The sequence below is a fragment of the Selaginella moellendorffii genome, unplaced genomic scaffold (assembly GCF_000143415.4).
Source record: "Selaginella moellendorffii unplaced genomic scaffold, v1.0 SELMOscaffold_67, whole genome shotgun sequence".
Classification (NCBI taxonomy): domain Eukaryota; kingdom Viridiplantae; phylum Streptophyta; class Lycopodiopsida; order Selaginellales; family Selaginellaceae; genus Selaginella; species Selaginella moellendorffii.
Window position 1 is genome coordinate 1,916 of NW_003314328.1, and position 25,222 is coordinate 27,137.

Below are 25,222 nucleotides of genomic sequence, written 5' to 3' on the forward strand. Positions count from 1 at the left end.
GCACCCGCACAGGTATCACTCTCAAAGAATATATTCGTGCTTGTCTTGCGGAGCTAGGGAATAGTTGGCTTCCACGTGGTGGGACGAGTTCGGCTGAGTTCAAGAACCAACCAGGACAACCATTTCTTGCGAGGCGCATGGTTTACAGGTATTTTTTCAATTCTCATTTATATATTGGTATTTATATTTTTGTTTTACTTTGTAGATATTTAAAATATAGCCCCGGCGCACCGGTATACACAACCGGTGTTTTGCAGAAGCTCCTGACTAGAGGCAAGAAGCTTGGGATGTATGAGCCAGAGTTCTACTGTCCTTGTACACATGAGAGGGAGCTATGCCCGTGGTACCTTGAACTCGTGGAGCAGATGCCAACATCGGACTTCGAGCTAGATCTCTACCTTGAATGTCATCCAGGTTCACTTGAAACTCAGCACTTAGCTAGGAAATATTAACCTTGAGTTATATTTTTATTTTCCAGAGGCTCTTTCTGACTGTGATAACGACATTATTGAAGTTCAACAACTAAACCTAGAAGTCAGCACTCAGGAAACCATTCAGGAGATGGCAAATCCAAATACCGTTGAACCAGAGGAAATTGTACAGGAAATTCCAGCACAAGAGATTCCAGTACCTGCTCCTCGCAACCCCCGAAGGGGCCGTCATGAAACCTTTCATGAGAGTAAGGACTTTGATTTGGAACATTCTTTTATTCATTCTTGACTTCACTTTTTTTTTTATAGATGTTGCAGAGAGCAGCCATCAGTCTTTTCGGCGGACTAAGACATTCTTCCCATCCCTCCCTACGGCTACAGATGACGACCTAGAAGAGCTCTCCTCTGCAGCGATGCATAAACAGGTTAGTAAGCATGAATTTTATCTTCAACTTTTAGTTCTAATAATTGATTTTCAGGTTCGCCCTCTATCCCCAATGGCCAGTGTTGGGGAAGTTGCTATTCTCATTGGGGATTACACACAGCTTTTAGATGCTACTAGTCAGGAGCTCTACATGCTTGATCGGTGGATCCATGGTTTGGGTCAGCTCACACCTTATGGGAAGATCGATTTCATCTTTTTTGATCTTCCCGATGGGATGGCACCACCGCAGGGGGATACTCCGTCATGGAATGTGTTGCAGGCCCAACACATTTCCCAAGCCTTAAAGGTTGCGAGCAGCTTCATGACATACAAGGGTGTGGTTGTCATGATCCTTCCTCGCTCTCTAATGTGGGAAGGCCTTCTCGCACACTTGGCTGACAACGATGATGGATTTGTTGAGTTTCATCTGGCTGCCTTCTTTCGAGTATGGCGGTGGACACAAAAGGCACTAGCAGGCAGACGCGAAAGGTGTGTGACTTCTTTATTTATAAATTAACTCTATTCTATTTTTTTTTCCAGATTTATTCCTGGAACTACCATGCTCTATGCCACATTGGGAACCGGCGTAATGCCACACGAGCTGACGAGCGTGCTGCTCTTGCTTTACCAGGATATGACAGCTCTACAGACATCATCCCAAATGTGATTGACTCGGACGTTCTTCACCCAGCGTTCCCTGGTTATCGACATCATTCGGTCACGGCTATGCAAATCTTGTTGGAGTTATTTTGTCCGCCAAAGGGGATTGTGCTTGATGCTACAGCAAGATTTGGATCAATGGTGCAGGCAGCAAAAGAGACAGGCCGAGCAGTTTTTGCACTTGAGAAGGAGGGTGCCTTTGAGGACATTCTTAGGAGATTTTGCGACAGGTGATGTTAGTGCTTGAAATAATCTATAATATTTATTCTCAAATGTTTCTATTTTATTAGGTCTAAACTTATCACACACAGTGTTTCAGTCCACACGCTTGATCTTGATGATATGGATGATCATATGGACCAAAGTCAATTCCACTTACCTATTTATGCTGAACGTATGGCACAACATTACATACAACATGAGCCTATAGTGAAGGAGCATTCCACTATACCCATTTCTACTTTTCTGGATATGGAAGCAAAAGAAGATTGAATATATTCTGATTTTAATATAAATTATATTGTTTAATATATTATTTTCTTTTTTTGTAGACTAAAAGATTAGTTCATGTCGAACCAATAATCTACATGAGCTTATGGAATACCTTAAACACCTAGATTTTATGTTAAAAATTCTTGGTTCGGGACGAACTAAGGTAGTGCCATTAAACTTTCGCTAGTTAGGGGATTGTATTGACTTCCTTTGACTTTCGTTGACTTTCATTGACTTGAGCTCAGCTCAAAAACTACCCAGCCCCGGGTTAAGTGACTAAAGTAAAATGGAAAAATTAGTCGCTTACAAGGGGTTCCTTAGTCATTGAAAATGACTGTATCGGGTGTTGTAGCAAGTTGAATCACAAGTTTATGAGGTTTAGCATGACATATAATAGGTTGATCCTCCAAAAATTGTATATATGCAATAGCTAAAATGCTTTGTACAAAGGGATTAGGAACAATTGGCACCATCTACAGATCTATCAATGCCTCCTCCTAATGTTCCTCTAGATCCTAGCCTATCCACAAGAGAACCTTAATACTCTTCCATCATTTTGAGAGGAGGGGATGATATGAAGTTCAAATGTATGGCTACAATACCATATATTAATATTAGCGTAGTGGCCATCAAATTGATTTCAATATAAGCTAGGGCTTTTAGGTTATATATTTTCTATATTCTCTTTCCATATTCCATGCATTCACATTTCTAAATGAATTTTGGTTTTGTATGAATTTTTCTCAAGATGAAATCTTTTAGAAGCTAATCTACAACCAATATTATAAAGCACTAAAAATCACTAATAATCTTAAACATATAATAATATTTTAGTCTGTTTCTGTAAGTGTTATATCTAAAGCTCAATTTAGCATTGAGCTGATTCAAATATAATAAAAAGATATTGGAATATATTTATGTAGAAATATAGATTAATATTCGAGGATTGATGCACATGATGTAGTTGCATTTCTCATGCTCAATAGCTTGCTCGTTATAAAGGACATACAAGACTATTGGTAAGTTTGTGTGAGAATTCTTTTACCTTGTTTTCAATCAAGCTCTGGAATTTTTGAGGGCTGTATACTTGGAAAGGCGGACCTAGGCTTGGGCCATCCAGCAGACTTTCCATAGAATAATACATATACTCAGTAATTCTATCCTATAAAAACCATGTAACTGTACCAGACTTACTCGTCCAAATTTGCAAACATTTTCTGCAGCCGATCCGTGCAGGAGGTCATTGTCGGTCTAGCCTTAGGCTGCTCCTCTAGGCAGTCATCTCGAAGTTCTTCCAGCTCTTGGGTCAGAGTCACCTTGGACGTATGGATTAGCCAGCCTACACCCCACACGTCGACTGCAGTATCGTGAGGGCCCAGAGGAATCTCCGGTGCATGACAGGCACCAGAAAGCGTCGCTGCAGCACATGGAGCTGGAGAAGTGCAGGACTCATCCCAGTCAAAGAGTACCCACTGGTTGGAAGCGAGATCCAGTCCAATGTTCCTCCAGCTCACGTCCCTGTGTATCACACGCCGCTCAACTTCGTAGACTTCCAATAACATGCTGTAACACTTCTAGTATAATGCAAATCCTCTCAAAGAATTGTCTTTTAATATTAATACAATGGGCATAACACAGCGCATTGAAGACGTGAAGCAAGGCCCTTAACAGCTCGGGAACGGGCGTGGCTCGCTGGTTCGTATCGAGCCACGGCGTGAACGTCAAAGTGTACAACCGATCGTCAGGATCACCGTTTCGTTTCCTCTTTCGGGGACAGGCCTCTGTATGACACTTCTCTGCATTTGGGCAGCCCTGGATGCGTGAGTACGCGTTCCACACCTTCTTTGCCTTCTCCAGGTTCATATATCCCTTGACCCGAAAGAACCACGGACTTGCCACCCTTCTCAAGATCCACTTCCTGCACCGTGAACGTATCAGAAATCTCGTTTCTCCTCGAGCATAGATCACAAAGGCCCACCAGAACCCTCCCCAAGTTGAAAAGTATCAGCTGGGACTGCACCCTGTCAGTCATGCTGCTCAGATCCACCGTGACCAAATCTTGGCACTGCACCTTGCCCCCACCATGGTAGAGTGCACCGAATGTCACGTTGGGACCCCTTGCATGGTAGCCAAGCAGATAGGGCACGTCCTTGTACACCCAGACCAGCTTGTCCATGAGCTCCTGCTTTGGATTCCCTGGCCCCCGAACTGCCTTTTCTTCACCCCGGAACAAAGAATAAAGAGCACCCACATATCCAACGTAGTCAGGAAGTTGAGACAGTGTCCGCGTCTCGCAGTTTGTGTTCCTGTCGAACGTCAACGACACAGAAGTCTGCAGGTACCCCTTGATTGATTCATGTATAAGCATGTTCCAAAACGGAATGTAAGAAAATTCGGTAGTGCCTATAGAACGGCGTTAGCAACCTGAGGTTGAAGAGAAAGATGAAACGCACCAACTTCGGGAGGCTTGATGACGCTAAGAGCCAGAAGACTTTCGAGGTCAAAGCAATACGAATTTGGGGTGCTTGCCGAACATCCCAGCTAAATCATGGGACTTTAGAGTCGCATACCTTGCGGGGCTCAGCGGAAAACATAATCCCGTCGGTTTCGATACCAGGAATTCCTTGAGCGATGCAAGATCAGGAACAGCCGGGGTGCGTACTCCCTGAGTATGTGGCGTGTGGCATCATAAACAACGCCTGTCAGAAAAGACTCAGATCGTGCGCAAACGAAAGAGGGCATACCTTCAGCCAATGTCACTCGAGCTTGCATGACGCGGTGGAAAAGAGCTTCGGTCGTGAGAAGAGCGGCATCGAGCAACGGCTGGAGGGTAGCATTACCCAAAGCTTTCTTGCTGATTCGAACAAGCGATTCCCTCGCCCACGGCAGGAGAGATTCAGCCTGGGTAGAGCTCGGAGATTCGACAGCAACTTGGAGTACCCTCTGAGCACCCAGGTACGAGCGAGGATCATCCAGAAACCCCTCGGCAGCGTCCACCACTCGATCGTCAAGCGTAACCATAGCAGCAGAATTTAGGGCCCTAAACACAGTTCCAAATAGAAGTTTAATATTTCTATATTTTCCGTATATGGTTTTTAAAAATTTATTTTATAAATAATTTATAAATAAATAGGCATATTTATTTGAAAAAACAGTAATAGTAGTTTAATATTTAATATTGTGAAGGCCAAGTGTATGGCATATACTAATATTAGCATAGTGGGATTTTGGTAACTATCGAATTGGTTTCAATCCGGACCACTTGCTCTTGTATATAAGCTAAAGTTTTTGGGCTAATTGATATACACATTTTCTACATTCCCTTTCCATATTCCAAACACTCACATTGGTGGAAGTGAGGGACAATCAAAGGGTGGAAGTGAGGGACATCTTTGATTGTCCCTAGGGAGTGCTTGGATTTGAGATTTCGATTTAGATCTAGCTTTTTGCATTGTCTAAATCTAACTTTTTCCATTTCCTTTCTTTTGTTCTTTCTTTTCAGGATTTTGGTTTAGATCTAGCTTTTTGCATTGTCTAGATCTACCATTTCCTTCTAGCTTTTTGTCATTTCTCTTCTTTTGCTCTTTCTTTATTTGTCTTCATGGCAGATCAGCAATCTCCTCCTTTGACTCTGGAGAAGCAGTTGGTACAATTGCTTGATGCTATATGCTTGCAATTGACCAACCAAACTCAATTGATGGTGGCGTTCACGACACGTGGTACAACTCCTCCTGCTCTTGGTGCCAATCCTCGCGTTCGGCCGGAGTTCTTTCGCGGGAATCCTGGGGATGATGTGTACCATTGATTCGATCACTTCACGGTGATTGCCACATATCATTCTTGGGATGATGCTCGACGTTTGCGTGAGTTTCCCACGTGTCTTCAAGGGACGGCGTTGCAGTGGTACAATGGGTTGAGCGCAGCCACTCGTGGGGATTGGAGTGTTCTTCCAGACGTCTTTAAATGTGCCTTCGGACATGCTGACGACTGTGATGATGCCTTCCAACAATTGCATCGTCTTTGCCTTGCACGTAGATGCTTCTAATATTGGTCTTGGAGGTGTGTTAATGCAAAAAAGCCCAAGTGTGCCTGATCAACGTCATCCCATTGCATATATAAGCCGTACGTTACAACTAGCAGAGGTGAATTACTCCACGACAGATAAGGAGTGTTTAGCGGCAATTTGGGGTTTCGAGAAACTTCATGCATATCTACATAGTTCTCGGACGTTACTTGAAGGTAACCATGCTGCCATTACTTCATTATTGAAGTGGAAGAACCTGGTTGGTCGTACTGCTCGGTGGGCTTTGAAGCTTCAGATTTATGATTTTGATATTGTTCATCACCCAGGGAGTTCTATGGCTGATGTTGATACTCTTTCTCGAGTTCCTCTTTCTTCTCCACTCTCTTCTCATATTTTTGATGAGCCTGTTGTTCCAGCATTTGTGGATTTTCTAGACGAGGATTCTATGCTGTCGGCGGTTGCTATATTTGATGTTCAGTGCCCACAAGGCGTAGAGCAAGATCTACCTTCTCTTGATGAGGTCCACGAGGCTCAAAAGATTGAGCCATGGATTCGAAAGCTTCAAGATGCGTTTGAGAATCCTGCATCACTTGCTGATGACTTGCCTTTCTGGCATTTACATTCTCAATATCGCCTTGAAAATGGCCTTCTTTATTTTGTGGGGATAGATCCTAATGATCATTTATAGCTGGTGGTGCCTTCTGTCTTTATTCTGCAGTTTCTCCATGCCTACCATGATTCTCCTGTTCTATGTGGGATATCGTCGTGTGACCGAAAAGTTGCGCAAGTCTTTCTATTGGCCGGAGATGCGATGTGATATTATCCAGTATGTGTGTAGCTGTGTTTGGTGCCAAGCTCGTAATACTCCCCCTCGTGCTGCGGAAGGACGGTTGGAGTCAATTGTAATTTCCCGTCCGTTTGAGTTGGTGGTGTTTGATCTTATGGGACCTTTTCCACAGTCGACTGCTAGCAATGAGTATGTTATTATTGCTTCTAACTACTTGACTCATTCGGTGGAAGTTGGTGCTCTTGCTAGCGCCTTTGCAACTGCTGTTGGATACTTCCTCCTCAATCAAGTGGTGTTCCAGCATTCTTATCCAAAGCGGATTCTTTCGGATAATGGTCCCGCATTTATGGCTGAGGCATTTTATGTTTTGACGTCTTGGTTGGGGATACGCCACATTTTCACAAGTGCTTATCATCCACAATCAAACGGTCTAGTGGAATGGCTTGTTCGAACATTCAAAAGGATGATTGCAAAGTATGTGAACTTTCAGCATTCAGATTGGGATGGTTATTTACCATCTCTTCGGTATGCATATGTCACAGGGGTGCAGAGTTTTGTTGGTGCTTCACCATATAAACTCCTATATGGTCATGATCCAATATTACCAACGGAGCTGGGTTTACCTTCGCAATTGCTACAAGCTCCCGATGCTAGGTCATGGGATCAATATTTGATAAGCATTCTTCCACTTATCCGAGCAAAATTTGCCGAACACTTAGGCCGTGTACAAGTGGGACAACAACAGCACTACAACTCCTATCATCTTCCACCTGCAAAGTACAAAGTGGATGATTTGGTGTTAGTCTATTTTTCCCATCTTACAGTATGTGGTTTATCTAAGGGGCTCCTTGTGCAGTGGAAAGGACCATATCAGGTGTTGTGACAAGTTGGACCACAAGTTTATAAGGTTTGGCATGACGTCCAGTAGACCGATCCTCCAAAGATTGTGCATGTGCAGCGGTTGAAATGCTTCATACAAAGAGATCAAGAGCAATTAATACCATCTACAGATCCACCAATGCTTCCTTCTAATGTCCCTTTAGATCCCGGCCCGTCTACAAGAGAATTTGACGGCCTTCCATTATTCCGAGAGGAGGGGATGATGTGAAGGCCAAGTGTACAACTATGATGCCATATACTAATATTAGTGTAGTGGGATTTTGGTAGCTATCATATTGGTTTCAATCCGGACCATTTGCTCCTGTATATAAACTAGGGATTTTGGGCTAATTGATATGCACATTTTCTATATTCCCTTTCCATATTCCAAGCACTCCCAATATCGATTACCAAAAATAAGAATGAAAATTTAAAATAATTCAGATATATATATATATATATATATATATATATATATATATATATATATATAGATAGATAGATATATAGATAGATAGATAGATAGATAGATATATATGAATCAAATATAAATAAAACATTTAAATAATTCATTAAAAATTATCTTTATAGTAAAAGAGGATGATATTTAAATTTTTTTATCTTATTTTAATTTTTAGTATATTTTTAAGGTCATGTATATTTTAAAAAATGATACACACTAAATAAATAACACATTTATATTAAATGAAAATAATTGGTATTTGAATATACCATTTTGGTTTGCAATAGATGGAAGTGTTTTAGAATATTCTAAATATATTATCTTTTAAACCACCAATTTTGGAAGAAACATTGCAACATTTTCACTAGTGAGCAATAAGTAGCATCCTTGACAATTCAACAAGTTAAGTTAATCATCTATTGTGGTACATAATGTAATTAGGAGATAGGTGAGATTGATTTCTTTCACATGCATTTTAGTGCTTTAGATTGTGATCTCTCAATCCATATTTCTCTTGTGCTCAAGTGTGGCTTTTATACAAGAGTGATAGAATATTTTAGGATTATAATATTTTTAAAGATTTTTCATCTCATTTCTTTAGTTAAACAGTAGAATTAGGGAGTTATTATGATAAGTGAGGATAGAGTTTATGTGTGGGGATATTATGTTATTATGTATATACCTCCATGCATTATGCTTTTGTAGTTTTTTTTTCCTAGGGAAAGATTCATACTCAATTGGATTGGGAGGTCCTAGGAATTTTCAAACACATCTTAGCATAGTACCCTCAAGATTAGGGACCACATTGTCCTCCTTTCTCCTGACACAACAAGCATCCATGTATAGGGATTTCCATGCAACCTACAAGTTGTAGAGCTAGCAATGCAAACAAAGGATGGGGAATGTTGGAGCATGAGCTCCAACATGGCTCTGTCATCATGCTCAGGGAGATCCAACAGCCATGGAACGATCCAGGAAGCAAAAAGCCATGGGTTTTAGAGAGGTAGAGCTAGAGGGTCTGAGAGGGAGACAGATTTCCTGTCATGGACATGAGAGTACTTGGATGCAAAGGAAGATCATGTCATGGAGGGAGTGTTAGAGATATATGCTCTCCATGACATGAGAGTCTACGTGGCATGAGTTGCCACATCACTGATCCAGGTGTACGATAATCAGACTATATATGCATTATAATATATCAGAGTGAAAGTCATTCACAAAGTGTTTTGTTTCCGTTCTTCTTTCATAAGAGCCTATAAGAACCGAGGCCGGTCTTAGGTAATTCTCGCTTTGCTTTCCGTTTTGCTCTGACTTATCTAATGCTATCATGTTTCAGAGGATTTTCTAATATACATTCTAGTGACGGCGACTTCTGGCTAAACGATGAGGGGCATAATTCTTATAGATGAAATGGAAGTAAGGGTTTTCATGGTTTGAGGATGACACGTTTTGTAAGAACAGAATGGAACACGAAGATATCTTCTAGGCAGCGTTAAGTTGCGGCAAGGCTCAAAAATTCACGCCCTGTCGATTGGAATCCATTCGTTTGGGTGAAATCGAAATACAAGTACTCGATCTTGGAGTTTCGCACTCATCAAGAAGGGTCGAGTTGACGCAAGTTCTTATCAAAGGTACAGTTTTAATTTTTTTAGAAAGATGGAGAACAAATGTCCAAGAGAACTCATTCAACAAATGTCCACAGAGGAAATGCTAGTTGCCAAATAACGGGGAGTTCTCTGTAGGCGTGCTACACTTGAACGATAAGGTAGACTCTCGCTTCATATGTTTATGTCGTTCAATGTTGGTTGGATCCTTACAAACAGGTTCAAAACGTGTAGATTTTTCTGAGGTGACTGAATTCGTTCAAGGCATGCTGCGAATATTGATAAGCAACCATGTCTTAACTTGGAATGAAGATCTTCAGGTATCTTTTCATTATGTTCTGTCTGAACCTTTCTAATGTGTTCTTATAAAGGAGGCGATGAGGTTGCGTATAAGGAGGAGAGGAGGTGGTAATCGAGAATTCATCGGAATAAAGACATGAAAGTGGGCATCCATGTAAGTGGTATCAATTGGCAAAGCTTGGTGGCACTTTTCCTTTGAGGAAATGCTCAAACAAGGACAAAGCTTGCTGTGGTTTGTCTAGGGGCACCATATGACCGGCTCCGAGCACCGTCAAGAATGTCAATCCATTGTAAGCTTGCGACCAGCCAGCAACCTGCGAAATTACCTTTCGTGTAAGATTTTTCTTGAAGACTATATCACGGGGGATTTATTTCACCTTGTCTTTGTGGCTCCAGGCAAACCATGGCGTTTGCGAGGTCAGATTCAGCTCTTTGATCCAGCTTCTCGTTGAGAGTGTTGATACCACTCCATCGGCATCACCACTGCGAGGAGAGGTGAAAAACCAAAATGGTAAGCTTTTGCAAAGTACCTGTATATCCAGATTCGAAGTTTTTTCTGGATCAAGGATTTGTAGAGCGGTAGCATGGACACAATTATATCGGATGCCTGGTAATACTCTGATGCCTTCGAGCTGGTGCAAAACAAGATCAAAGCTGGTAAAATAAGGATCATACTTGCATGAAAGTATTTACTTGCAGAGCTTCCACGAGTTTGTTGAGTTTCCTGAACTTGCTAAATTCAAACTAGCTTGGACGCTTCGCTGATTGAGGTAACTTTCCGTTTTATCATCGCAAGGATTGTAAGCATTCACCAGCATATTTGTGTGTAGGGACTGAGACTGTAAATACAAGCCAGCTTGTCCTCAGATCGCATGGAAAAGAACAAATGGAGTTTACCGTGATAGACGACCCGTTTTTACACGGAGGTTTGTATATATTGTAGTGACTAAGTCCACTTATCAAGCGGTTCGTGATGGCCGAAGCTCCTTGACAGTTTGGATTCATGGAACCTCCGAGGATTGGGCGCATGGTGGAAAAATCGCAGTTTTGGATCAGCTCGTTGTAAGTCTGCTCTGGAATGAGTGAGTGACTGTAGTAAAATTCAACATCGCCTCGCATGTCATGAGCAGGATCAGTCCAGGCATTTCCTAGCTGCGGTAAAAAAGGGTTACTTCCTTGCTCTTTTCTGTCGTCCATTTCACAGTATCTTACCGAAAATCCTTTCAGGTTGATGATGTTCTTACCATTAGCGTTGTTCTCCAAGATTTTCATAGCCAGAGTCGGGATATAGTGACCTGCGTACTGTTTGAAATCAAAGATCACAGTGACTCGGTAGCATAACTTACCGGAGTAGCTCTCCCCCAACAAGTAAAACTCGTTCTTCGAGTACTCTGGAAAGTTTCTAAACCACTCAAGCAGGAACTGGAGATTATCGGAGGCTACAGAGAATTCTCGTAAGGAAAGTAAGTCGATTTTTACTTGAATGCTCTTACCAGTCATCTCGTCGTTGTAGATTGTATAATCGGAGGTGATGTTGGTGTAAGAGAAACCAGTGCCATGAGGAGACTCCAGAAATATTAAGTTGGCCGCTGCAAAAACTCTCCTTTATCTCCAGAAGCTCAATCGAACGACAATGAAGCCCACCTTTGTTCCATGCATTGCGGCGTTTCTCCAGTTTAGTACCACTAATATCGACGGAGAAAGGTCCGATCTCTCCGAAAGCTCCAGCTCCAACGGAAGAACAACCAGGCCCTGACAAGGCATTCAGTAAGTTTACTCCTCTTCTCCATGCTTGCTCTTAATTGATTTACCTCCTGAAAGCCACAGAGCTAATGGTTGCGATGTTTGATTCTGGTGATCGGCCTCAAAGAACCAGTAAAAGTACGCTCTTTGCGCCGACGCATTCACAACCAAGTGGCCAGCGTACTGCTTGAATTGGACTTGTGGCTGTCCGGGAAGATTTCGAACGAGATGGGAGGGATTTGCTGCCTGCGACGCAACGATAGTGAGCAAGATCAAAACTATCCATGTCAAGCCGGTAGGCATGACCATCTATCTCTATCGATTTATTTCTCTTCGTTCTTCTTCTCCAGGACTTTAATGGTGTTTTGGACGGACAAATCCATAGCCAAGCTGTCGGGAGCTTTCCACAATGAGAGTAACTTGTCCGGTTCTTCGTGTGACCATTTTCTTGTCCAGGAGTTTCCAAACAAAAGGGACTCTAGCTCGAAACAGTAATTGAAGATCTAGATACAAGTGTTGATCGAAATGGCTTTTTTTTCTCTCTCTATCACCGTGATCGTGACGTTAAATTATTCACAAAGATCCAAACAGCCAGCAAGTTGATCCACCGAAAAAAAGAATGGTACAGTAGTGCAGCTCCACTCACTCTCTCTCCTTGTTTTCGTTTCGCTCTAGCTCACTTTTTTCCCATCTTCAGTCCATATCCAAAAGGAAACAGTGGATCATACTCGACATCGCCGTAGTTCATGGGGAGCTGCTCCACGCTCTTGAACCAAGTTCTCGACGACTTCCCCTGGAAGTCATAGTCGCCGAAGATCACGTCGGCGATCCCCTGGCCCTCGCTACCGGGTAGCCACGCCGCCACGAGAGCGTCCATGGAACTTAAGTGCGGTGCTACCACCAGGGGTCTCCCGGAGATGAGGATCACCAAGCACTTGACGGAAGAACACACGCTCTCGATGGTATTGGCTCCGTCCTGTGGGATCGTCAAGTTGAGATTGTCACCTTGGGTCTCGGCGTATGGCGGCTCCCCGACCACGACGATCGCAAAGTCGTAGCCGCCACCTTTCACCGACGAGGAGCTCGGGGATTCCTCGTAGACAACCTGGGTGTTCTTGCTCACGGTGTTGGAGATCCCTTGCAAGATTGTAGTTCCTGGAAGATTGGAAGAGAGCTGTGTCAATGGATGTGTTCTTGAGGACATGGTGATGGAAGTTTTAAGAGTTTCGAGTTGGTGTACCAAGAGTTGTGTTGCCGCTAGCGCCTTGCCAGGTGATGGTCCATCCTCCGCATTGATTCCCGAGATTGTTCGCGTGGCTGCCAGCGACGAGGATCTTCGACGCTGTTTTGCTCAGTGGCAGCAGTGGATACTTGGCATTCTTGCCGTTCTTCAAGAGAACCAGGGTCTTCCGTACGGCCTCTCTCGCGAGATCTCTGTGAGCCTGGCAGCAAAGTTTACGTGATAAGAATGCGAAAGTTCGAGCTTCAAGGGCGGCTTACCCCGATCTGGCTGCGGTACGAGCTATCGGACTTTGGATGCTCGAACAAGCCCGCCGTGAATTTCACAAAGAGGATTCTTCGCACCGCGTCGTCGATCCTGTCCAGCGAGATGAAACCTTGCTTCACCAGAGACGTCAGAGTGTCGATGAACTTGGTGTACTCATACGGCACCATGATCTGGCAAGCAAAAAGTCATTAACTTCTGGCGAAACGAGTAGAAAAAAGAGAGCTCCAGTTGGTAAACTGGGAGAGAAGCACGATTTTCTCACCATGTCAATCCCAGCAGTCACTGAGACGAGCACTGAGTAAGTGTAGTTGGCACCCGCCGGGTTGGTGATCCTGTCAATGCCTTGCCAGTCGGAGATCACGAATCCCTGTTGGTAAAGTTCACGAGCAAAGGTTTCAATCCAATCCAGCCAAGTACAGGAGAAAGAAAACTCAGTCCAAAACACAAACCAAAGTTTTCAATCCAACCAAGAACTGAAAAGCAAAGTTGAGAACTCGAGAAAGAAAAGCAAAGTTTTCAGCCAAAGCCAATCTCAAGAAACTTCTCTTCGAGCATGACAGATTTTCACACACCTTGAATCGCAGGCGCTTCTTGAGGATATCGGTGATCAGATGCCGATTTTTGTGCATCTTAATCCCGTTCCAACTCGAGTAGGAGATCATGACTGTCGACACACCTTTGTCGATGGCATCGAAGTAAGGCAGCATATGAGTTCCGACGAGACGCTTGTAGCTGCCAACGGTGTTGTTCTCGTTGATCCCACTCCTCGTCCCGCCATCGCCAACATAGTGCTTTGAGCAAGCAGCGACCTTGGAGCTGGAAAGCCAAAAAAAGTGTAAGAACTCTTTCCAATGGAGATCAAGTTTGATCGAACTTACCTTCCTCCGACGTATGGAACTCCTTTGGCCGGGGTCTCCCCTTGAAGCCCCGAGATAATCGTCGTCATAGCCTTGACCAGCTCCGGGTGCTCGCTGTAGCTCTCGAAGCATCGGCCCCATCTTGGATCCCGGCAAACCTGGAAAGAACAATGACTTCAGTTCATACATCACTACCGAGGAGAAAAAAAAAAATCGCTTGGCTAGAAAGAAAAACACTAAGGTCGTCTAAGAACACGAAGAACAAGGAAAATGCTTAGGAAAGATTACCGCAACGCAAGGAGCAAAGGTGTACTGGATCCCAGTTGCTCGGACTTCCAATGCCGTGGCCGCTCCAATGCGTTTAACCAAGTCGGGATCTCTGCCGGGAGCCAAAGTAAGAGAAGAGATATCGAGTGATCCACAAGGCTTGTTCTTGCTTACCCGGCCGATCCAAGGCCGACGTTGTGAGGAAAAATGGTGGCTCCATAGACATTGTTGTGGCCGTGAACAGCGTCGATGCCATAGATGATTGGAATCCCCAGCCTCGTCGCCAGTGCCCCGTCTTGGAGCCCATCGACGAACGCCGCCCATGTCGCCGCCGAGGCGCGCGGCGCTGGAACGCTCCCTCCGCCGCTCAAGACACTCCCTAAGATCACAAGAGATCTTAAAAACCTTTAGGAAGAACTTATGTCGTAAAGGGAGAGATCTTCTCTCTCTCTCTCTCCCTCTCACTTTCTTTTTTTTTGGTATCTCTTGTGTCTTACCGATGAAGTACTTGGTGATGACGGATCCGGTAGCATTCTCTCGCTCGATCTGTGTCATCTGCCCAATCTTCTCCTCGAGCGTCATGCGGGAGAGAAGATCCTGGACGCGAGCATGGATTGGCTGCGATGTATCCTTGTACAATGCTGCCCGAGAGAGGGAGGCATCGAATGCTAGAAGCAGCAGTAGGAGCAGCATGGAACGAGCACGGAGAAGCGATGAAGCAGCCATGGTCATTGGCTCCGAGAGAGCTCCGAGAGAGCTCAGACAGAGAGAGAGAGAGAGAGGGAGAGGAGAGAGAGATTAGCACAAAGCACAAACTTTATATAATCTGTGAAGAGAAGTATCTCTATTGTTTACGGCTGCTGGATCACCACTTGGAAGATCCAAACTCCGGACACATAATTTGACCCGAGCTTTCGTTGGGTGAAAGAGATAAATCGGATGATCGAGAGATTGGGCACCATGACTTGGACAGCCAAAAAATAAAAAAATCGAAAAATCGAAAAAAATAGTAAAAATTTGTTCTAAAAGTGTGGACCTTTTGCGTGGAGCCGTCCGCCCAAGCCTCACATCCGACGGCCCAGAGAAGAGATACGTTGTATAGACAGGCACTGGCGAATAAAACCCTTTAGGTGGACGATCAGCAATCAACCAAACAAGTGTTTCTTGACTTGGGCTCTTTGAATTTTTTGATCGATCGTGTCGCCGGCCTCCCGTTAAACACCATCCTGATTCACTCTCTCTCCGCTTACCTGGCGATGACGTGGCATCAGCCCTCCCTTTTGTTTTATCTCCAGCGCACTCCCTCTCCCGTCCGTCGCCGCTGCACCCTCCCGCCCGCGGCTATCGCCCGCCCGCGGCTCCCGCCCGCCCGCTCGCCCTCACGGCTCCCGCCCGCACTCCCACCCGCCCCCGCACGTCCGCCCGCGCCCAGCGTGCGCCCTAAAATTACTTCCACGTGGCCACAGCCCCAACACTTAGCCAAATTTCAATCAGCGCGCGCGTGGACGCCTTTCTACGTGCTTTATGTGGCCAATGAGTGTCATGGATGATCATCCATTAGGAGTGGTAAACTTATGAAATCTTCTCATTAATTTAAATATATGCAATGTAAGTATATAAAGAGTTTGTTTTTTTATTTATTCTTTGCTAAGATTGAGTTTTTCGTTTAAAGAGCTTTTCTTTCTTGTCTTCCTCTGCCTAGTAAAAGGAGTTGCTTCTGGATTACTAGAAGCTTTTCTTTTACCTGTAATTCTTTCCACCAAAGGTTTTGCTCGCTTCAAGGATATACCATAACTATCAACACGTTGTTGAAATTCTGCTGCAGGATGAATAAGATCGTCTGGCCTGGCTTTAAAAGTTGCAACCTTCTGCTGTATCATTTCTAAATCGTTGTCAACCATAGATAAAAAAGCTTCTTCATCAGGAAGATCTTGTATGATATCCATCATCTTTTGTTGTAGTGTCGCTTTTGTAACTTTTGATGGAGTGATATCTTCCTGCTTAAAGTTCATATCAATATTTAAAATTTACTTAGTGTAAATTACCTCTATAGTAGTCCTTAGCTGAATTTCTTGTTGATGCTGTATATTTTGATGGATATCTTCCTGCTCAATATTCATATATCTTAGTATATAAAATATGTTAGTTTACCTCTAATGTAGTCTCCAACTGAATTTCTTGCTCATGATAAACATCTTGATGGATGTTTTCCTGCTCAAATTTTTATAAGTATTTCAAAATTTTAATTAATAAGTGAATTACCTCTGTCATAGCTTCCAAGTCAAGTGCTTCAAAATCTTGATGACGATAAAATAAATCATCTGGCCCAGGTTCTAAGATTGCATGCGATTGTGATGGTTGAACCTCATAACTAGTTGTAGTCCAATCGGTTTTTTCTCCTTGTTTTAACATAATAACTTTTGCTTGATGCTTGCAAAAGTTTCCTTTAATTGCCCACGGACAATTACACCAAGTCGAAAAAGCCCAATCACTGTGTCCTTCACCTCCGACAACAAGATACCATATAGTTGGATCTGAAGAGGATTGTACATAAGATTTGTGAGTATTGTCCTTATCGAATTTTACTTGAGAGTCGTTAATATTTCTTGCTTTAACAATCGCACCATCGATTAGCTTTTCATATACATGGTTTCGGATAAAACCATGATCTTTGCAATAAGTAGTAAACCAGTACCTCGCATGAACCTTAGTAGTAAGTTGATGAATTGCCCAATCCATCCTTCGATTGCGAGCATGTTTTTTATCGGACGAAAGTATAGCTTTCATATTTGCATGGAATGCCTCAATCGAACTATTTGTTTCCTTATTAGCATGAGGGAAATTTCGAGCAGCAACAACCCACATATCTATCAAATATAAATTAAAATAAATTATAAAAATTAAATTATTGATTCACTTACCAACTTTGTCCTTCCATTCGTCTTGAAAATACTTGATAAAAGCTACTTCATTTTGAAAATCCACCTCAAAATGTTCAATAAGTTGTTTAATCTCAGCTCGCATAATATTATCATCATGAAAAGCTGCATGAATTGAATGATACATAATATCTCCGAGACGTTTCCATATTTCCATCCTAATATCCCAAGATTTCACCTTGCGAATAATATGTTTGAGCCAATTCCTCCTTACATGCCAAATACATAATAGAATTTGACAATCAAATGTAGCTCTATATAGAAGAAAACAATTAAATTATTTCATATCAAATTAATTACCTTATAGCATTAATCTCTGCTTCAGCATCATCAATCATTATCGCCCGTGGTTTCCAGTTTGGCATGTGTTCTAAAACTCGTTTTTTAAGAGCTATCATCCAATTCTTCATATGTTCTCCTTTCTCACTAGAAGTTAAAACCCATGCAATTGGAATACCATTTCCATGATAATCAAAAGCAAGCATGGTGTATAATGGGAACTGTAAATTATTAAGTATTAATCACTTAAAACTGAATGAAAATATTACCTTATAGCGATTAGTTCCAAAAGTTGCGTCAAGACTCAATAAATTATTATTTGAAAAGTCCACCATCTTTTGTAGTTGCCAAGTTGTCTGAATCCCAATAGTAAAACAATCTTTACCTCGATCACCTTCCTGATAGAAAAATACTTTCTCGGGATTTGTGTTCTTCCAAATACGTACACTCTGTGCATCATTCTCATGTAATCGATAAGTTGAAAGCGAATACTTCCTATGCAAATTGTTGATATCCTGCATAGTTAGAAAATCATCTCGATGAGGAGGTTCACCAGCTGACTTGTTCCTTTCCACAATCTGTATATGCTCATTATAAATCTGATTTGATGTGAAATCCTGCTGAATCATATGAATCACCCAATATCGAATATCTGCTGAAAGCTTCTGAGGAAATAATGACTTTCCTCCAGTCGGATCAAGTTGACCATGACAAGGAATCCCATTCTTATCACAATGTTCTCTATGATAATATGTAATCTGCACATAATCAGGCCATTTGTAAAACTGTTTGACCAAAAAATTGCAAAGGCAGCCCCGCTTATTAGAACTTCGACCTGGTCTACTTCCAAATCCTGACTTTGGTGTAGATTCAGCAACTATAATAGAGGATGTTTCACGAGCATCTTGTTTTCCATATTCACACCAATACCTGTAGCATGAAGTTAGTAATTATATTTTATTAAAAAGATATACCTGATTAATGATAAAAAGCTTGTGTTTTTGGGTCGTTTCAAATCTCCAGGATCACGATTTTTGTTAGAAAATCGCCAAAAATCCACTCCATCACCCCTTCTCCTCTCACCATCTAGAAACTTATTCACATCCTTCTGGAATATATACACAATAGGAGCAATAGTTTCATTTGATTTAGACAAATTCCAATCTAAATCATCTGCACAAAAATAATCCTTTTCATGGAATTCTTGCACCTCATCAAGCCATGGGGGATCCTAAATGATTTTCTTGAATCAATATGAAATTGAATTGATTGCTTACCTCTGGAAATTGATGTGCTGCTGCCATGCTTGATCATAAAAGAAACAGAAACGTTTTTAGGTCAATTATGGGGCAACCATCCGGCGTGAATGGGTGGACCAGGGCGCGCTGATTGAAATTTGGCTAAGTGTTGGGGCTGTGGCCACGTGGAAGTAATTTTAGGGCGCACGCTGGGCGCGGGCGGACGTGCGGGGGCGGGTGGGAGTGCGGGCGGGAGCCGTGAGGGCGAGCGGGCGGGCGGGAGCCGCGGGCGGGCGATAGCCGCGGGCGGGAGGGTGCAGCGGCGACGGACGGGAGAGGGAGTGCGCTGGAGATAAAACAAAAGGGAGGGCTGATGCCACGTCATCGCCAGGTAAGCGGAGAGAGAGTGAATCAGGATGGTGTTTAACGGGAGGCGTGTCGCCGCAACGTCTGGATCGACAACGCTTTTGGAGGGTTGCGAGTTATATCGGCTCGCGCAGAGAGTTCTTTCTAGTTCGCTGTCCAGCACACAAACGACGTGGGTTTCATGATCCGAGAGGATCAATCCCCCGACACTATCCGGCTGGAATTGACAGAGCTTTGATCAAGGAAAAAGAAATGGCCTTTGGAAACGGTCGAATCCAGCTTAACAAAACTAAACATTCAACAACCACGATTTTAACATTTGTTCTACTGTACGAACTCAAAAAAACTAGGGACGTGGTGAGGAGTCTTATGCTAGGCATGTTGATTCATAAATATAGACATTGATGGCACCAAGGTTCTAGAAATTCAAAGCTATCCCCAAGAGACGTGCGAATCTGCCCTAGAACTCGTATCTGTGCTCCATGAAGCTGGGAATCCTCCAAGACTGTAGACTGGGAAAATTGGATCCAATAGTGAGCCTACGTGAATTGATTTTAGATGCTTGTATATCGATCATGACAATGGAGTCTAATTGTTCCGGATCAATGTCTCCAGCAATAGCAACACTTGGAGTTTCATCTGGGACAACAACGTATGAATCTCTATGGCAATTTGCTCGTCCCTTGGTGACAAAGGTGGCGGCGAGGAAGTTTATTCCTAGGATCTCTACCACATTTATTTTGATACGCAATCTTAAAGGTATATTTATCCTCTTTTTTTTTTTGTTGCGGTAAGCCCTAGTTAGGGTTCTTCGCGAGCTATGGATGATGCGCATGCGCGATCCGTGAGCCAGGTGCGGCATTTCCAGGAAAATGTGCGATCTCTCATCAGCGGCGTGCAGGTGCTCGCGTATTTTCGAGTGGATCCGTCTCACGGTCTTGCGGATTCCCAGGTAATTTCATTTCGGGCAGGATGATCTTTCACATACAATTGCAAGTGGCATGTTCTTACGTACAGGTGGAAGAAGCGCGATCTCTCTATGGATGCAATGGTATGTTGCAGTGAGCTTCTCGATTCTCTCTAATCGATTCGTTTTGTTTGCTTCCAGAGTTGCCTCACGAGGGCGGTGAGTGGATTTTTTCCTTTCTTTTGTGTGTGTTTTAGCTCCTGTCTGATCGAAGAATTGCAGGTGCTTCTTTCTGGAAATTGGTGCTCAAGCAATTCGATGATCTTCTGGTGAAAATATTGATATTTGCGGCCATTACTTCGCTCGTGCTGGCTGTTGTGGATGGTGAAACGGGCTTCACGGCGTTCGTGGAACCATTTGTGAGTTTTGTTTTCTCTTTTGATGAATCGAGCCGGTTTTGATGTTGCGCTACTCAGGTCATTCTGTTGATACTGGCAGCAAACGCGACTGTTGGAGTCGTCACCGAGACCAACGCGGAAAAGGCTCTCAAGGTTCGTTGGTATGCATTTTTTTGGGCTTAAGCATTTCGGCTACCAGGAACTGAAAGCGTACCAAGCGGATGTAGCAACAGTACTTAGAAATGGTACGAATGAATTTTGCCAGAGTTTTATATGGTACTATTCTTTACTCTTCAGGACTGTTGTCGATTGTGCCTGCTTCCAATCTTGTTCCCGGAGACATTGTCGAAGTCGCAGGTAGTATACTTTCAGTAACCGAGAATTGTACAACTAAAAACTGTTTTAGTCGGCTGCAAGGTACCGGCTGATATGCGAGTTATCGATATGCTAAGCAGCAGCGCTCTCAGGGTCGATCAAGCCATCTTGACCGGTACGTCCATCAAGAATTTTTTCAATTGCTGAACGTAAGCTAGTCCAGGCGAAAGCAGCTCCGTTGCTAAGGAGCTTGAAGAAAATCCAGTCATTAATCCTGTGTATCAGGATAAAACCAGTATACTCTTCTCGGTAAAAAGCTTCACGTAGTGTCGATCGTTCTTACACTTACACTAGAATTTCCAGGGAACCAATGTTACTGCCGGGCGTGCTCGGGCTATCGTTGTCGCAACAGGTTCTGAAACCGCAATGGGGAAAATTCACAGTGCGATGTCAGAAGTCACAGAGGTTAGTATTTTTTTTAAAGGACTTTGTTTTTTCTTTTTTCCTTCTATATATTTTTAACTTGTGCTCCTGCAGGAAATGACTCCTTTAAAGAAACAACTTGACAATTTTGGGGAGTTTCTGTCGAAGGTATCTGTTCTTTGCAACTTGAAAATGCCTCATGCCAGCTTATATAGGTCATTGCTGGCATCTGTGTTCTTGTATGGGTAGTTAACATTGGCCACTTTCGTGACCCGGCTCACGGAGGCATACTTCGTGGTGCCATTTACTACTTGAAGGTACGATTTACTGTAAACATTACCGGCTTAACGCTCTTTCAGATTGCTGTTGCATTGGCGGTCGCTGCCATTCCAGAGGGGCTTCCTGCAGTGGTGACTACGTAAGTTTCATGTTTCTATGGGATACATCCGTCTAAAGTTTGTTTGTTTGTTTCTTTGTTGTAGATGCCTTGCACTTGGAACCAAGCGAATGGCTAGCCTGAATGCAATTGTTCGGTCTTTACCAGCAGTAGAAACGTTGGGCTGTACAACTGTTATTTGCAGTGACAAGACTGGGACTCTCACAACAAATATGATGTCCGTGACGAAGGTGACTCTTAACCGGTCTTGTGTTATCTTCTAATTTTTAAGTTTGCAGATATGTGTTGTTGAATCTGCTGCAACATTATCCGAATTCACTGTCACTGGTACATCATATGCTCCCGACGGTGTGATACAAAATGCAAACAATCAACAGGTTATAAGAACCTTGTCTAAAATTGAAAGGGGCTCTAAATTACAGTGACGCAGATTGATTATCCAGCGGCACTTCCAAGTCTTGTTCAAGCGGCAATATGCTCTTCTCTTTGTAATGACTGCAGTATTCAGTACAATGCTGAGAAAGATATCTACGAAAAGATTGGGGAGTCTACAGAAGTTGCTCTTCGAGTGTTCAGTGAAAAGGTGAGGTGCTAATGGTTTTTTAAATAACACAATTTTTTTTACTGGAACTGTATAGGTTGGACTACCAGGTTTTGATTCCATGCCAACATCATTATCGGTGCTTAGTAAACAGGAACGTGTTTCTTATTGTAATCGATACTGGGAAAGATACTTGAAAAAGGTAAAGGCTGAAGTAAGACAAGCTGTTTGTCTCATTTGATGGTGCAGGCCTTCGTATTAGAGTTTTCACATGACCGAAAGATGATGAGTGTTCTCTGCTCGAATGACGAACGAACAGTTTTGTTGTCAAAAGGGGCTCCCGAAGTGATTTTACAACGTTCAAGTTACGTGGTCTGTAACCAGGACGGCTCCGTGACAAAATTGAGCCCCGAACTTAAATTGTCTCTCGAGGAGAAATTTCACAGGCAAGACTTAATTTCTTTAGATGCCTTGTTATTAAACTTATTACCATGCGCAGTTTTGCTTCTCAGGAAACTTTACGATGCATTGCGCTTGCGTACAAGGACGTCCCTACTGGACAACAAACTCTAACCGAGGACGATGAAAACGGTTTAATTCTCATAGGAATGGTAAAATCATCATGCCAATGCCATGTTGTTACTAATGGTTTATTTAGGTGGGGATGATGGATCCCCCTCGACCAGAGGTTAAAGCAGCCATTGCGACTTGCAAGTCTGCTGGTATACGAGTTGTTGTCATCACCGGGGACAACAAGGTTGTACTATCTATCGTTTTGAGTCAAACTATTTAAAGGTGTCATTTTGATGCAGAAAACAGCAGAAGCTTTATGCCATCGTATCGGTGTTTTTGACAAGTCAGACGATGTTTCAAGCAAATCGCTCACGGCAGCAGAGTTTGACAGCCTGACACCTATGCAGCAAGCTGTTGCTGTGCAAAATTTGGTTCTTTTTTCAAGGTAACACAGGAGGAATGCAATGACTCTTTCATAATTGTTAGCATGTTGCAGGGTAAATCCGTCTCATAAGTCTATGCTTGTTGATGTCTTAAAGCGTCACAAGGAGGTGGTATGTATTATGACAGCCTTTGTCCATGACACTATGCTGTTTATTTGTAGGTCGCGATGACTGGAGATGGTGTTAACGATGCTCCTGCTTTGAAACAAGCGGATATTGGAATAGCAATGGGCTCCGGCACTGCAGTGGCAAAGGTGAGCTCAAACAACGAATAAGAATATCGCAATCTTTTAATATTTACGCAGGGTGCTTCAGACATGGTTTTAGCTGACGACAATTTCGCTACAGTAGTTGCGGTAAGCTAGTGTTGTGCATTATGATTTTGGATTTAGTTTCAAGGCAGGCAGTTGCCGAAGGAAGAGCAATTTATAACAATACCAAGCAGTTTATACGCTATATGATATCATCAAATATCGGAGAGGTTGTCTGCATTTTTGTAGCCGCTGCTTTGGGACTTCCCGAAACACTAATTCCTGTAAGATGAGCTTTTTAGTTTTTTTTTCTTTTTCTTCTGAACATTATGCCGTGCAGGTACAACTTCTTTGGGTTAATCTTGTGACAGATGGATTGCCTGCTACTGCTCTTGGATTTAACAAGCAAGACCGTAATGTCATGATGGCCAAACCTCGAAAGGTTACAATTGTTAAAAAAGTTCCGCGTTTTAACTGGATCCTTTTGTAGCTCAGATGGACGAAGCAATTGTGAATGGCTGGCTCTTTTTTCGCTACATGGTTGTCGGCGGTAATGACCTGATAATTACTTTGTTGTGCTTTTGCTCACACGTTCCATGCAGCCTACGTTGGTTTAGCTACAGTCGGCGGCTTCATATGGTGGTTTCTGTATCATGAAGAGGGGCCTCGCTTGACTTGGAAGGAACTGGTAAGCTTGCAAAACTTCCAATACAGTGCTAGAGTCTATCTGCGCAGGTTAGCTTTAACGAGTGCAAGGATGGAACCATGCGCTATTCCTGTTCAGTATTTCGAGATCGTCACCCGTCCACAATATCAATGAGTGTTCTTGTTGTGGTGGAAATGTTCAATGCCATGAACAACCTCAGTGAAAATCAGAGCCTCCTGTAAGTTCTGCTTTTGTATTTTCTCCTGTTTATTATGATTTTTCTGCTCCAGAGTTCTTCCTCCCTGGAGTAACATGTGGCTGATGGCTTCGATCGGTGTTTCAATGCTGCTGCATTTTTTGATCCTGTATCTTCGGCCTCTGTCTCTGCTGTTTTCGGTAAGAATTTGGACTTCTCTTTGCTTGTCCTTTTAATCACATAGGATGATCAGGTGACACCATTGTCCTGGGCAGAATGGAAAGCAGTGTTGTGGTTTTCATTTCCGGTAAGACTGAAACTTTGCACGTCAGTGACTTCGCTAACTTGAGTGATACACAGGTCATTCTGGTGGACGAAGTCCTGAAAGTGTTGTCAAGACAAACTAGAGGTAAGCCTCTGGAATTTTTTTCTTATCTCGCTCTCCCGGATTTCTCATCGCCATTTCAGCTAGGAAATTTGGATTAAGACGTAGATCCGAGCTGCTGCTACCAAAGAGCCAGACGCGGCGGGTGTAAAGAGGGAAGAAAATTCGTAAGCATATGCTGCTCTTTTGAAATTGGCGTTAGGTCTTGTGTCCGCACATCTGGACCGTTTATCGCGAAGAATCCGTCCGCCATGGCGCTCAAAGGGCACCAATGGAGACTATTGGCGCATTCAGCACTCCGTGGCTCCTTCGCTCCATAGCGTTTTTACTCGAGAGGTCTTGCAGAGGCGACGAGTTTGATCCGGTTCCTACCGTGGCTACCCCTGGCGCTGGTTTAGGGAGAGAGCTCTTTCATCTCCATGTAAAAAGAAGAGCGATCAGGTATGTCGTGTTTCTCTATTTCTGATTGTTTCTGTTTTTTTTTTCCTTTGATCCAGATGGTGTAGAAGGAAAAGAAGGCTTGAAAAACATGGAGATGGGACGGGCA

General features: G+C 43.2%; 4 protein-coding genes across 5 annotated transcripts; 1 reads left to right on the top strand and 3 right to left on the bottom strand.

Annotated features, from left to right (window-relative positions):
• Nucleotides 1-3,620: 3,620 nt before the first annotated feature.
• Nucleotides 3,621-5,028, bottom strand: LOC9649710. Its single transcript, XM_024659256.1, has 4 exons — nt 4,752-5,028; nt 4,622-4,706; nt 3,986-4,313; nt 3,621-3,925 (listed from the first exon to the last, which is right to left on the bottom strand). The coding sequence occupies exons 1-4, from the start codon at nt 5,026-5,028 to the stop codon at nt 3,755-3,757; spliced, it is 861 nt and encodes a 286-aa protein (XP_024515024.1). The 3' UTR covers nt 3,621-3,754.
• Nucleotides 5,029-10,228: 5,200 nt separating this feature from the next.
• Nucleotides 10,229-12,116, bottom strand: LOC9649909 (serine carboxypeptidase-like 25). The gene is made up of 6 exons (XM_024659257.1): nt 11,876-12,116; nt 11,709-11,816; nt 11,411-11,503; nt 10,962-11,359; nt 10,463-10,696; nt 10,229-10,390 (listed from the first exon to the last, which is right to left on the bottom strand). The coding sequence occupies exons 1-6, from the start codon at nt 12,114-12,116 to the stop codon at nt 10,229-10,231; spliced, it is 1,236 nt and encodes a 411-aa protein (XP_024515025.1).
• A 250-nt stretch (nt 12,117-12,366) lies between these two features.
• On the bottom strand, nt 12,367-15,518 carry LOC9649910 (beta-glucosidase BoGH3B). Its single transcript, XM_002985356.2, has 9 exons — nt 14,936-15,518; nt 14,613-14,817; nt 14,460-14,550; nt 14,193-14,329; nt 13,887-14,130; nt 13,577-13,681; nt 13,308-13,484; nt 13,048-13,249; nt 12,367-12,962 (listed from the first exon to the last, which is right to left on the bottom strand). Exons 1-9 carry the CDS (start codon nt 15,168-15,170, stop codon nt 12,484-12,486), a joined length of 1,875 nt encoding a protein of 624 aa, XP_002985402.2. The 5' UTR covers nt 15,171-15,518; the 3' UTR covers nt 12,367-12,483.
• Nucleotides 15,519-20,051: 4,533 nt separating this feature from the next.
• LOC9649911 (calcium-transporting ATPase 3, endoplasmic reticulum-type) lies at nt 20,052-25,184 on the top strand. 2 transcript variants are annotated; one of them, XM_024659318.1, is made up of 35 exons: nt 20,052-20,113; nt 20,162-20,212; nt 20,278-20,311; nt 20,369-20,386; nt 20,450-20,586; nt 20,644-20,718; nt 20,765-20,810; nt 20,863-20,922; nt 20,972-21,055; nt 21,104-21,189; nt 21,244-21,345; nt 21,418-21,471; nt 21,519-21,620; nt 21,663-21,721; nt 21,786-21,930; nt 21,979-22,077; nt 22,131-22,283; nt 22,339-22,443; nt 22,491-22,687; nt 22,741-22,852; nt 22,900-22,998; nt 23,054-23,199; nt 23,251-23,308; nt 23,359-23,451; nt 23,503-23,553; nt 23,601-23,732; nt 23,789-23,890; nt 23,944-23,998; nt 24,051-24,136; nt 24,184-24,332; nt 24,385-24,490; nt 24,544-24,597; nt 24,651-24,699; nt 24,759-25,116; nt 25,173-25,184. In XM_024659318.1, the coding sequence occupies exons 1-34, from the start codon at nt 20,081-20,083 to the stop codon at nt 24,824-24,826; spliced, it is 3,000 nt and encodes a 999-aa protein (XP_024515086.1). In that variant the 5' UTR covers nt 20,052-20,080; the 3' UTR covers nt 24,827-25,116; nt 25,173-25,184. The 2 variants fall into 2 exon arrangements, with proteins under 2 accessions (XP_024515086.1, XP_024515085.1); XM_024659317.1 differs by having other exon boundaries at nt 21,519-21,721.
• The last annotated feature ends 38 nt before the right edge of the window (nt 25,185-25,222 follow it).

What these genes read in the sequence shown, in the direction of transcription:
- LOC9649710 (XM_024659256.1), bottom strand. Translation starts at nt 5,028, where the DNA reads ATGGTTACGCTTGACGATCGAGTGGTGGACGCTGCCGAGGGGTTTCTG. An exon ending in TCGAGTGACATTGGCTGAAG is followed by an intron (nt 4,707 to 4,751) that starts GTATGCCCTCTT and finishes CTTTTCTGACAG; the next exon opens with GCGTTGTTTATGATGCCACA. An exon ending in TCAACTTGGGGAGGGTTCTG is followed by an intron (nt 3,926 to 3,985) that starts GTGGGCCTTTGT and finishes TTCACGGTGCAG; the next exon opens with GAAGTGGATCTTGAGAAGGG.
- LOC9649909 (XM_024659257.1), bottom strand. Translation starts at nt 12,116, where the DNA reads ATGGTCATGCCTACCGGCTTGACATGGATAGTTTTGATCTTGCTCACT. An exon ending in GTTGGGGGAGAGCTACTCCG is followed by an intron (nt 11,360 to 11,410) that starts GTAAGTTATGCT and finishes AACAGTACGCAG; the next exon opens with GTCACTATATCCCGACTCTG. An exon ending in AAAACGGGTCGTCTATCACG is followed by an intron (nt 10,697 to 10,961) that starts GTAAACTCCATT and finishes GTTTTGCACCAG; the next exon opens with CTCGAAGGCATCAGAGTATT.
- LOC9649910 (XM_002985356.2), bottom strand. Translation starts at nt 15,170, where the DNA reads ATGACCATGGCTGCTTCATCGCTTCTCCGTGCTCGTTCCATGCTGCTC. An exon ending in CATCACCAAGTACTTCATCG is followed by an intron (nt 14,818 to 14,935) that starts GTAAGACACAAG and finishes TTGTGATCTTAG; the next exon opens with GGAGTGTCTTGAGCGGCGGA. An exon ending in GTCGGCCTTGGATCGGCCGG is followed by an intron (nt 14,551 to 14,612) that starts GTAAGCAAGAAC and finishes GGCTCCCGGCAG; the next exon opens with AGATCCCGACTTGGTTAAAC.
- LOC9649911 (XM_024659317.1), top strand. Translation starts at nt 20,081, where the DNA reads ATGGATGATGCGCATGCGCGATCCGTGAGCCAG. An exon ending in AGACATTGTCGAAGTCGCAG is followed by an intron (nt 20,923 to 20,971) that starts GTAGTATACTTT and finishes AAACTGTTTTAG; the next exon opens with TCGGCTGCAAGGTACCGGCT. An exon ending in AAACCAGTATACTCTTCTCG is followed by an intron (nt 21,190 to 21,243) that starts GTAAAAAGCTTC and finishes TAGAATTTCCAG; the next exon opens with GGAACCAATGTTACTGCCGG.